The 12,466-nt window shown below is 52.3% G+C and overlaps 1 protein-coding gene across 1 annotated transcript; it reads left to right on the forward strand.

The window, feature by feature from the left end:
- The first annotated feature begins 801 nt into the window (after positions 1-801).
- Dcst1 (DC-STAMP domain containing 1) lies at positions 802-12,449 on the forward strand. The gene is made up of 13 exons (XM_032897971.1): positions 802-994; positions 3,278-3,417; positions 4,063-4,279; positions 4,382-4,525; positions 5,041-5,162; positions 5,540-5,697; positions 8,168-8,267; positions 8,569-8,664; positions 8,813-8,939; positions 9,084-9,200; positions 9,629-9,771; positions 9,896-10,009; positions 12,060-12,449. The coding sequence occupies exons 1-13, from the start codon at positions 811-813 to the stop codon at positions 12,309-12,311; spliced, it is 1,914 nt and encodes a 637-aa protein (XP_032753862.1). The 5' UTR covers positions 802-810; the 3' UTR covers positions 12,312-12,449.
- Positions 12,450-12,466: the final 17 nt, after the last annotated feature.

Below are 12,466 nucleotides of genomic sequence, written 5' to 3' on the forward strand. Positions count from 1 at the left end.
ATTTGGGGTTTGCTCTGGCCACCATTAGGCAAAGACTCCCTCTACACGGGGGATCGTCTTGTACCCTGACTAGCTCATGCTGTTCCTTTGTCCTGGACTGCCATCTGTGCCTCCTAACAACAGTTACTCATCTCCCAGGCCCAGCTGACACATCATCTCCTTTGTCCAGCCTTCCCAGCCGCACCCCTCCCTGCAGAAATACCCACACCCTCCTTGGCTCCACAGCTCCCTCCATAAGCCCCTCCCTGGTGCACTAAGCACGTCTGTCCCGCAGTAGTCACTTGTTTACATGTCTGTCTTTCTCTCTGGATTATGAGCCTCACAGAGCTCACTGTCTCCATGCAGAGACCGCATGTGCCTCTGCTGTCACCGACCAACCACCACGCGTGATTAAGGGCGACCACATGGCAAGGGTGGGGACTTGAGTGCTGTGGGTGTCAGAACACGGGGAATGGCCAGGTAGGACACTGACTGCTCCTCTCACCACCTTGCCCACCAATGCTCACTTTCTCAATGTCTCCTTTGCCTGCTCTGCTCCCTCATCGCCTAACGTAAATATGCATCCAGCCTGGCACCCACAGGCACACTCACAGGCACACGCACGTGCGACTGTGACTTTTCCATCCCTCCTCGTCTCCCCAGGACCTTAGAGAGACAGACACACAGCTGTGCTCTATACATGGCTGGTAAATGAATGAGTGAATGAATAAATGAATGAATGGGGCCTGAGGAGTCTATCAGAGCCAGTGTAAATGGAGATGAGGGCAGTATAGATTCAGGAGAAGGCTGGAGTAGGTGGCGGCCTGATAAATGGAATTCGAGGCTGTCTCCTTACTTCATCTCCATGTCCTGGATCTCTCAATAGGCTTGGGGGCCATAGGCTGGGGCACTTCCCCTCACACCCGCTGTGCCAGTCTCCTGTTGGTACCCAAGATGCTGGGCAAAGAAGGCAGACTCTTTATCATGGGATATGCTCTGGCTTCCATCTACAAAGGTGAGGAGGGGCTGTCCCAAAGTGCCAGCTGGTGATACCAAAGCAGTGATGCTGGGCAGGCCAGGGTCCAGTGGGGGTCATGTTGCTGAAAGAGGAGAAAGTGTGTGTGTGTGTGTGTGTCTGTGTGTGTGTGTGTCTGTGTGTGTGTGTGTCTGTGTGTGTGTCTCTCTGTGTCTGTGTGTGTGTGTCTGTGTGTGTGTCTCTCTGTGTCTGTGTGTGTGTGTCTGTGTGTGTGTGTCTGTGTGTGTGTGTCTGTGTGTGTGTCTGTCTGTGTCTGTGTCTGTCTGTGTGTGTGTGTGTCTGTCTGTGTGTGTGTGTGTGTGTGTGTGTGTGTGTGTGTGTGTGTGTGTGTGTGTGTGTGTGTGTGTGTGTGTGTGTGTGTGTGTGTGTGTGTGTCTCTGTGTCTGTGTCTGTGTGTGTGTGTGTGTGTGTGTGTGTGTGTGTGTGTGTGTGTGTGTGTGTGTGTGTCTGTGTCTGTGTCTGTGTGTGTGTGTGTGTCTGTGTGTGTCTGTGTCTGTGTCTGTGTCTGTGTGTCTGTCTGTGTCTCTGTCTGTGTCTCTGTGTGTTTGTCTGCCTGTGTGTGTGTCTGTGTCTGTGTGTGTGTCTGTGTCTGTCTGTGTATGTGTGTCTGTGTTTGTGTCTGTGTGTGTGTGTCTGTGTGTGTGTGTGTCTGTGTGTGTGTCTCTGTGTCTGTGTGTGTGTGTCTGTGTGTGTGTGTGTGTGTGTGTCTGTGTGTGTTCTGTGTGTGTGTGTGTCTGTGTGTGTGTGTGTGTGTGTGTGTGTGTCTCTGTGTGTGTGTGTGTGTGTGTGTGTGTGTGTGTGTGTCTCTCTGTGTGTGTGTGTGTCTCTGTGTCTGTATGTGTCTCTGTGTGTGTGTGTGTGTGTGTGTCTCTGTGTGTGTGTGTCTGTGTGTGTGTCTGTGTGTGTGTCTGTGTATGTGTGTGTGTCTGTGTCTGTGTCTGTGTATGTGTGTGTGTGTGTCTCTGTGTGTGTGTGTGTGTGTGTCTCTGTGTGTGTGTGTGTGTGTGTGTGTGTGTGTGTGTGTGTGTGTGTGTGTCTCTGTGTGTGTGTGTGTGTGTGTGTGTGTGTGTGTCTCTGTGTGTGTGTGTCTGTGTGTGTCTCTGTGTCTGTGTGTGTGTGTCTGTGTGTGTGTGTGTGTGTGTCTGTGTGTGTGTGTCTGTGTGTGTGTCTCTGTGTGTGTGTGTGTGTGTGTGTGTGTGTCTGTGTGTGTGGCTGTGTGTCTCTGTGTCTGTGTGTGTGTGTGTCTGTCTGTGTGTGTGTGTGTGTGTGTGTCTCTCTGTGTCTGTGTGTGTGTGTGTCTGTTAGTGTGTCTCTGTGTCTGTGTCTGTGTATGTGTGTGTGTGTGTCTCTCTGTGTCTGTGTGTGTGTGTCTCTCTGTGTGTGTGTGTGTGTGTGTGTGTGTGTCTGTGTGTCTCTGTGTCTGTGTGTGTGTGTCTGTGTGTGTGTGTGTGTCTGTGTGTGTCTCTGTGTGTGTGTGTGTGTGTGTGTGTGTGTGTGTGTGTGTCTGTGTGTGTGTGTGTGTGTGTGTGTGTGTCTCTGTGTGTGTGTCTCTGTGTGTGTGTGTGTGTGTGTGTGTGTGTGTCTCTGTGTGTGTGTGTGTGTGCCTGTGTCTGTGTGTCTCTCTGTGTCTGTGTGTGTGTGTCTGTGTGTGTGTGTCTGTGTGTGTGTCTCTGTGTGTGTGTGTGTGTCTGTGTGTGTGTGTCTCTGTGTGTGTGTGTGTGTCTGTGTCTGTGTGTGTGTCTGTGTCTGTGTGTGTGTGTCTGTGTGTGTGTCTCTCTGTGTCTGTGTGTGTGTCTCTGTGTCTGTGTGTGTGTCTGTGTCTGTCTGTCTGTCTCTCTCTCTCCCTCTGTGTGTCTGTGGTGTGTGTGTGTGTCTGTTAGTGTGTCTCTGTGTCTGTGTCTGTGTCTGTATGTGTGTGTCTGTATGTGTCTGTGTGTCTATGTATGTCTCTGTGTGTGTCTGTGTGTCTTTATGTGTCTGTGTGTCTGTCTGTGTGTGTGTGTCTGTGTGTGTCTGTGTGTATCTTCCACCTTGCTGCATTCCTCAGAGAGTGTCTCTCCACATCTTAGCCTCCTAAATGGGGATAAAATGACAAGGATTGAACAAGGTCTCTCACAGACTTGCTCAAGGCTATATCATTGCATAGCCCTAGAAGGTGACCTGTGGTCTTGTGGGTGGTCTGCATTCAGAGAAGTTGCTAGGGGAGGCTTTAAGAGGGCACTGACTCTGCAGGAAGGTGATCTATTGGGCCTCTTTTGCTAGGGCCGGTGGCCAATCTACAGTACAACATCAATGAGGTGATAGCATCCCTGGGCTGCACCGTGGAGCTGCAGATCAACAACACCCGATCCGCCTGGCGCGTCTCCACGGCCCCTCTGCGGGCAGTGTTCAAGGATATGCTGGTCAGGACCCTGTACAGTCTTCATCCCCAGGACTGAGTTGGCTTGGTCTGGGAGCATGGCCCTGGATGTATGGTCATCTAGTAGGGATGCTCCTAGTATATTTTGATACTGGGGCTGCACTATCCTCAAACATTGCAGAGTCCTTCCTGATCCTGGGGCCACCATACCATAGGGACATACAGACCTGCATTATTTCCAGATACCCACATGGGCAGGACTCAGTTCTGCAGCTGGACTAGAATGTTGGGAAGTTGGGAATATTGACTTTCGAAGCCCAGAGGATCTGAGAATGGGATGTTTAGGGGCTATCGGCTGGAGGGGGGGTTGGGGATATTGGAAAGATGAGGATTCGGGGAGGGGAGGCCATGGGGCTATGGGAGATTAGCATTGAAGGGCAACGTTCACAGTTGTGGGAACCACTAAGCAGTAAGGATGGAGGAAGAGAGTGGTCCAAGGAAAAGCTGAGTGTCTGAGGAGTGTGGAAAGGCTACCGAGCACGAGCACGTGAACTGTGGGGAACCAGCGGGCGGCTTTGCCTCAGGACTCACCCCTGTAGATGTTGGCAAGAGCATTGCCAGGAGACAAATTGGGAAGCAGACTCTGTAATTCCCTCTCTCCCACTCCCTCCCCCCTTCCTAACCCCAGAGCAGCAAAGACTCACTGAAAACAGAGATTGCAAACGTCTCGACCTCCTTTGAGGACCTGGATGCCCAGGTGGAGAGTAACATTGGCTACTCGCCTGAGGACAAGGACATGGACACGGCCCCAGGCACGAAGGCCCTCGGAACCGGAACCTCCAGAGCCAGACACCGCCTGTCCACACAGATGGTGTATGAGCTGAAGACCAAGATGCGCTGTTCCCGTGAGGAGTGTCCCTGAGCAGGGCAGGGGCGGGGCAGACTTTGGGGCCAGGCTCTAGGCCAAAGCCTGGGAAGCCCAGACACCTCTGTCTCTTTTGCTATAGATGTAGTGAATAAGGCCATACTGAGCTGCTACCGCTGGTTTGACAAAAAGCATCAACAGTGCATGCAACGCATCCAGGTCCCACTCCTGAACAGCCTGCTCTGCCTGCCAATGAAGTTCAAGTTCTTCTGTAACATTGCCAAGGGTTGGTGGCAGGATGGGGGGGAAGGGTTACCCTGGATTGGAAGATTGAATCCTGGGGACCCCGATAGGTTAAAGGCAGGAGCGGAGGCAGGTGAAGAGTGTGGGTGCTGTGGGTACAGGAGTTCACTCCCTACTTGCTCTGTAGTAAAGATGACTGCATCCTGCCTCTCCACTGGAAAGACGGAGATAATAATAGTTCTCATTCCCCGTAAGGGTTTTGAAACATAATGGGCTGATGCATGCCAAGTCCTAACAGCAGTGGTACCCAGAGGAACTGCTCTAGAAACGCTGACCATGATTAGTATTCAGTATGGTTAAAGACAGATGCAAAGATAGGAGTGAGGCGTCAGGCCACGGTGCTGGGTGGGAGAACCCAGGACTGCTAGAGGAGGGAGGAGTGGGTGCCAAGGAAAGCCAAGGGCAGAAACTCCTAGACGAAGAGGCTCAAGGGAGGGCAGCTAGGCCTGGGATGCAGCCTAGATGAAAAGGCCCTGACTTGGCCCCGCTGTCGACCAGTGATGGAGATCTGGTGTCACAAACGCATCCCCGTGGAAGGCAACTTTGGGCAAACCTATGACTCGGTCAACCAGTCTATTCATGGTCTGTCTGGAGAATTTTCAGCCAATATTGACATTAAGGTAGGAGGCCAAGGTGTGGAGGAGGGAGAGGTGCAGACAGGAAACAGGGGAGTGGGGGAGGAAGGTATCCCAGCCAGGATCAAGGCAGGAAGAAGGACAAGAGAGAGGGAAGAGGTGTCTGAGTGGTGGAACAGGCCAGCCTGCGGAACATACTTGTCTGGCTTGGGGATGAATGGACAGTGTCATGAGATGGTGTCAATTGATGTGGGTGCAGGGAAGCAAGACTGTCACAGAAACTAGTGAGCAAGTGAAGGAGCAAGTCCTGGAGGTCCTGGGAGAATCAGGGGCTTACGTAGGGTGCCAGCGGAAATGTCATCAAGAGGCTGGTGGGGTGTGGCGAGACTGCAGCAGGCTGTTTGCACATGTTCCCTTCCCAGGAGCAGAAGCAGTCTGCAGTGTTGGGTCTCAACACGAACTGGGAACACGTGAGCGTCGAGGTGCGGGACTACGTTCGCCAGCAGGAGGCCCATCTGCAGTGGGCTGTGGGGCTGATGCACGTGCTCCTGTCCTGCACCTTCCTGCTGGTCTTCCATGCGTGAGTCACCAGCTCCACCTGTTGCCCCTTCCTCCACCCCGGACGGGAGCCTTGGTATGCGAGATGCAGAACCGACACCCCCAATTTGGATTCCGACTCTGATCTGCCTGTTTTTAGGGCTAATGGGCATGTGGACATTTTGTAAGAAGAGATATTACCCATGTCCCCACTGTCTTAAAAAAGCAACCCTCTTCATTCATCTGCCTTCTTCCGGCACCCATCCTGACACTGGCTTTCCCACATACACATTTAGCTTTGACTGTAGACTTTCTCCCTTTGCCCTTCATATTCCCCTTGGCTCTGACTTTGTGCCGTTTTTATCGCCTAGTCTTGCTTTCATTCTCTCCCGCCTGCTGTGTTGGCAGCTGCTTTCCTTCCATTTAGAACAAAGTCCACAACCCTACCCAGCCTGGTGTCCACCTGCGGCTGCTCTGGCCCTCACTGTGCTGGGGTTCTCCCACTGACTTTGGACCTTCTCCTCTTTTCCTCCACCCTCCATTGGGCTGGGCAGGAGATGGACAAGGGCAGACATAGAGACCCTTGCTGTCTGTCCCTGTTCTTCAGGCTAGAGTGGCTCCAAGTGAATGATTAGGTAGCCCGGGCCCCATGGAAGGACAAAGGTGAACAAGCCATGTTGCTACCCTGGAGACACTCCTTGTCTAGTTGAGATGGTGAAAAAGACACAAAACACAGATGGCTCGAGGGCCACAGGATGGACCGGCAGTGGGAACAGGTGTGGGAGATGAGGGGGTTCCACCGGGGTGGCCATAGCTAAGCTCCAGAAAGCTTCAGGTAGGATCTGTGGTCAACGGAAGGACGGGTGGTGCTCGGAGCAAGGACCTCCACATCGCTGCATCTGCAGGTTACAGGGCAGTGGCTGGGTGGAGGGCTGAACTGAGGGTGGCTTGGCTAGAACAGTCTGGAAAGCTCTGCAGGAAGACCCTGAACAGGAAGGTAGCCACAAGATGGATGTGGATCGGGAGTAAAGGGGGTGGGGCCACAGGGGCAGAGGCCAGGCTAGGTCAGAGGTTAGGGAGTGAGGACAGAGTGAGGTGGGGCAGGAAGATGGCCCAAAATGGAAGGAAGTGGAAAGACGCGGCTGTTCTGAAAGCCAAGGTTGGAGAGGGAAGGGAGAGTCTAAAGTCGTTGCCAGGCTTTCAACCTGGGTGAGATCACTCAGAAACAGGACAGAGTTGGGGCGGGGGGGGGAGGGGGGGATGTCGCCAAGCAAAGAAAACCCAGTACTGCAGTGACCGGTCTCTCCACAAGGGGGTGCCCCGGTCTATCTTTGCATTTTCTGAAGACTCCAGTGGCATTGTTCTTTAAAAGTGGGATTTATGTTTCACATTTTGCAGTTTAATATATTTCTGCAATTTTTAAAAATATTTATTTATTTTTACTTATATGAGTACACTGTAGCTGTCTTCAGGCACACCAGAAGAGGGCATCAGATCCATGGTGGTTGTGAGTCACCATGTGGTTGCTGGGAATTGAACTCTGGACCTCTGGAAGAACAGTCAGTGCTCTTGACCGCTGAGCCATCTCTCCATCCCTATTTCTGCAATTTTAATATGTTTCTAAAATTTTAATTTTTTCTTAGGAAGCAAGTATTATATGGGACTTTGGGAGCTACACAGAGAACACTCACATATGTCCACATATGTCTACACACACACACACAGCTCAGGGGAAGTCAGGAAGGGCAGGCATGGTGTGCTGGAAAGACAGGAGGTATCTGGATATGAGTTTTGTTTGAGGTGTACAGCAGGTAAAGCTGGAGGGCACGGTGGAGATCTCCTTTAGTCCCAGCACTCAAGAGACAGAGATAGGCAGATGTCTATAAGTTCAAGGCAAGCCAGGGCAACCTTGTGAGATCTAATCTCAAAAATAATCAAATAAATAAAACAACTATGGGGCTGGAGAGATGGCTCAGCGGTTAAGAGCACCAGACTACTCTTCCAGAGGTCCTGGGTTCAATTCCCAGCAACCACATGGTGGCTCACAACCATCTGTAAGAGATCCGATGCCCTCTTCTGATGTATCTGAAGACAGCTACAGTGTACTTATATATAATAAATGAATAAGTCCTTAAAAAAATAAAATAAAACAACTATGGGAGCCATAGCACTGAGTGATTCCTGCAATCTGGAGAGTTTTCTGATTCTGTGCATCTATTTCCTTCTTCCTGCAAGACAAACGTTTGTCTGCCCATAACTCACAGACTGTCCATGCCTTCCTCTGTCGGGTCTCTGCAATCTCATAGGTGGACATCTGCTGTACAACCAGAAGGCAGGGTGGAGCCTGCCTGCTTCCTTCATCACCAGGTCACCTGGCCTAGGCTTCAGACACAGGGATGCTCAGTGAATCCCTGTTGATCTGATGACCATGTCTAAAAGAAGCCCATGGTTGGGTGTGGATGGGGAGACACTGATACAGAAAGATGGAGACAGCCCTGCCTCTCCCTCCCCAGAGCCTTCTCCTACATGGATAACTACAACTGGGACATCCGCTTTGACAACATCTACATCAGCACCTACTTCTATCAGATCGATGCCCGCAGGAAGAAGCTGGTAAGGGAACTTAACCCTGCCAGAGGATGTCTTGTTGTGCCCTGTATGGCTCCATAATCCAGGAGAAGGAGGGCCCTTAGTTCTTTTACCTATGAAGATATTTAAAACTTTTGTGTATGGGTATATGCTTGCTTGTCTGTCTGTGTGCTGTGTGCACGTGTACAGTGCCCTCGGAGACCAGCAGTGGGTGTTGGGTCCTCTGTAACTGGAGTTACAGGCAGTTTCAAGCCACCCGATGTGGGTGTTGGGAACTGAGCCTGGGACCTTTGAAAGAGCAGCAAGGCCTCTTAACTTTTGTCAGGGCAAACAGAGTCTGTTGCCACTCCGCAAGGCAGAAACGAAATCCGTCATCTTCCCTTTCAAGGCCACTATCCAGGCCACGGAGATGCGCAATGTGGTGAGACTGGAGCGGGAAGTGGGTCTCGGGATGGGGGGGTGCAACTTGCTGTTGAGACTCTGAGGGTGGAGGGCAAAGAGCAGAGAACACTCCAAGCTCCAAACCAGGGCAGAGGGTACCCAACTGTACTTACCTGGGCTCCCTACAGATAAGGGAGCTCCTAGAGACACTGCCCATCCTCCTCCTGCTGCTGGTGCTGTTTGCAATCGACTGGGTGCTCTACTCCATCTTTGACACCATTGGTCACCACTCCTTCGTGCAGTACTCCTTCCGCAGTGAGCCTGGGCCCCGGCCGGAGCCCACGTGGCAACCCCCTCCCTCCTGTCTCCCATACCTCTTCCTTCCTTTTCTGCATCCCAAGAAAAACCTCAGCCCCATAATTCCAGTTCTTACCGGACACCCTCTCTCCACTCCGCCAGGCAGTCACAAGCTGGAGATAAATGTTGAGGGAGACTCCATACTTGCCAGGCTCCTTCGAAAAACCATCGGAGCTCTGAACACCACCTCAGATACAGAAGTGGAGACAAACAACATGCGTGAGCACCGCCAGAAGCTGGGCTTGTGTGCAGTCTAGGGCTAGCATTCGATCAGAATAGGGTAGGACTGAAGACTGGACTTTACAAGTGGAGAGAAGTGGTCTGGCAGGCTTGAACTGGGAAGATTCGACCCAGGCAAGCTTGGATCAGAGAAAAATGGTTGCCAGAGCTTTCAGGTCTTGCCTCCTCGTCCAATAGACCTTTCTGTCACAGCGAAAAACTGAAATCAAGCAACCTCCAGAGGTGGTGATGGTGGGGTGGGAGAAAATGGTCAGTAGCTGTGTTATTTACAGAGCTTTGCAAGATGGACGAGAAGAGGCAGGGGAGTCAAACTGGAAGTCCACCCTGTACCTGGGGTGCGGAGATCAACTTAGCACTGCCCTCGGCTGGCACCGACTAGACTGCTGATTGTCTGCCCTCTCCCCCAGCCTGCCTGCCCCGACCCGTGGGCCTGTCTGCCAGCGGCTACTTTAGAGCCTCACTGCCAACCTTCCTGCTTATGTGTGTCTGCCTAGCTCAGGCCTTTGGCTACCGACTCCGCAGAGTCATCGCAGCCTTCTACTTCCCCAAGGTGAACTGGCAGAGATAACTCCACCCCCTAAACATACACACGCAAACCCCCTACCAGCCCCATGTCCTCCCTGCTATGATGAATCACTATCATGGTTCCTCTTGCTTCCCACCCAACCCTTCAGAGAGAGAAGAAGCGGGTTCTCTTCCTCTACAATGAGTTACTGAGGAAGAGATCAGCTTTCACAAAGCTGAGGAGGGCGGCCATTGTCCGGCGGGCACGGCAGCAGACCGCTCCAGTAAGTACAGTTCCAAGCAAGCCTGCCAGCTCTCCACAGGGTCTGAGGACTCTCGGAGAAGGAACATCCTTTTTAGTACACCCAGCACCCCCAGTGTCCCGGGCCCGTTGGAGCTCAGTGGGTCTGGCAGGTGCAGGGTAGGTCAGGGCTGTGTCTGTCTCTGTCTCTGAAACTCAATCCTCAGCACAGCTTGAAACACGCATGGGGCTTTCAGAAGTGGCAAAAAGGAGAAGTGAAATCTGATGGTCTGTTTGTAGGGCAGCAATGACACCATCAGAAAGAGACCGCAGACGAGCCCAAGGTGATTCCGGAAAACGGAGAGGAGGCAGGTGGTCAGGGTCAGTAGGGCTTCAGGAGGAAACATGCAGTCTGTGGAAGAACTGGAACGAGGTTTGAGTCCGCACTTTCTGAAGCTGTAGGAGCCTGTGGGCCTCACTGAGTCTGGTTTTCCGTCGGAAGAACAGAGAGCGTAGACGGGTCTGTGAGGCCATTCTTCAGAGTTGTAGGAGTGGTATGGTGGTTGGCTGCTAGAGAAGCTCCATCTCTGCCATTATATGTCAGCTGTGTGACCCTGTCAACTGCCGGGCCTGGCGTTGTCTTTCTGTAAGACGACTTCATTCCTTCAGTTGTCACAATAGCTGAGCTGTACTTCATTGATGCTAGTATGAGAATAACATTCTACGTGCAAGTTAGTTGCTGCTGTGTGCCCTAAGCAAACAACATCAGCTCTCTCCCTGGAAAGAGATGGTAACACCACCACACACGCACGCGCACATGCATGCACACACATGCACACACACACACACACACACACACACACACACGCATGCGCATGCACACACACACACCTGAGCAAGTGCACACAGAAGGGTGTTGGGGATGGAAGAGCAGGCATGAGCTCTATTGCTGAGCCACCAAGCCTGATGACCTGAGTTCAATTCCATCCACCTGGCAGAAGGAGAGGACTGCCAAGCTGTCCTCTGACTGTCACACATACCCCATGGCACACATGAACATGGCATGTGGGCTGGGGTTCCTTGACCTGGTCCTGAAGTAAACTGAACTTGAATGGCCAGATGAAGCAGGGGGAGACGTGCTCTAAGCTGAAGGAGCAGGGTGTGAAAAATGGACTCAGAGACCAGAGGGGATGCCCAGACCGAAGGCTAAGGGAAAAGCAAAGCGCACTCTGTGGCGGGAACTGGGGAGCAAGGCTGGAAAGAAACAGAGCTCGGAGCGCTCTTAAGGGCAAGCCCAGATTTGCTCTTATCTGGCAGGATTTCTCCGGCAATGGCCAGGGAAGGATTCCTGCAACTGTATGAAGAGGGTATTTGGGAAGTGACACACTGAGTGGATTGATAGCAAAGTTTGGGGCTTGCTTCCTGCCAGGTTTGACTCAGATCTGACTTAGGAAATTTACAGCATCTTTCTGAGATTTTTTTTTTTTTTCGGAGCTGGGGACCGAACCCAGGGCCTTGCACTTGCTAGGCAAGCGCTCTACCACTGAGCTAAATCCCCAACCCCTCTGAGATTTTTTTTTAAAGACTTAATTAAAACTTACACGTATTTAATGTGTTGGTGTCCAGGGAGGCCAGAAGATCATCCGATTCCCTGGAACTCAAGTTACAGACAGTTGTTAGCTCTATGTGGGTGGGTGCTGGGATTCAATCCTCTGGAAGAGCAGTCAGGGTTCTTAACCACTAAGCCATGTCTCCAGCCCATCTGTAAGGTGTAAATTACCATAATCTGTCTGTCTGCCCTACTCCTTTCTAAGCCTCATTGTAAGAACCAAATTCTGTATATGATTGTTGTGGGTCATCCTTGGGGAGTGAGTTTGGCCATGACAGGCTCCGCATTCCATCATGGAGAAGACTCTTTAGATTTACTTCCATATCACCCTCACACTCCAGGGCTCTTTTTGTCCACCTCAGCTTCCTCCAATACAGCATTGTCAGGCCTCGGGACTTCCTACATAAAGAGCTGCCCTGTGCCCCTGACAACCCTTTCTGCTCAGCCCACCTGGCATTAACCAATCCACTTCGCCTCCCAACAGCGCCACCCCCTGGTGGACGCGCTGTACCGCCGGTGCCCGCTCCTGCGCCGCTTGACGCGTCGGCGCTGCGTGGTGTGCCAGGCACTAGAAACGCCCGAGTCCTACGAGTGTCCCACGCCGGACTGCAAGGCCCTGTATTGCCGGTCGTGCTGGGACGACATGCAACGGCAGTGCCCGGTGTGCACGCCCCGCGAGGAGCTCTCTTCATCCGCCCACAGCGACAGCAACGACGACGCTGTATATGGCGAATGAAGGGGATGCTGCCCATCTTCTTGTTTAATAAAGTGTGATGCACGCTTCTGCGGCTGGTGCTTCTCAGGGATCGGGGACTGGGTGAGCCGGAAGAATGGGCCCGCACAACCCGCACGAAGTCGGGCCACAGACTGGACCCAGGATGGAGAGAAGGC

Source organism: Rattus rattus, chromosome 3 (genome assembly GCF_011064425.1).
Source record: "Rattus rattus isolate New Zealand chromosome 3, Rrattus_CSIRO_v1, whole genome shotgun sequence".
Classification (NCBI taxonomy): domain Eukaryota; kingdom Metazoa; phylum Chordata; class Mammalia; order Rodentia; family Muridae; genus Rattus; species Rattus rattus.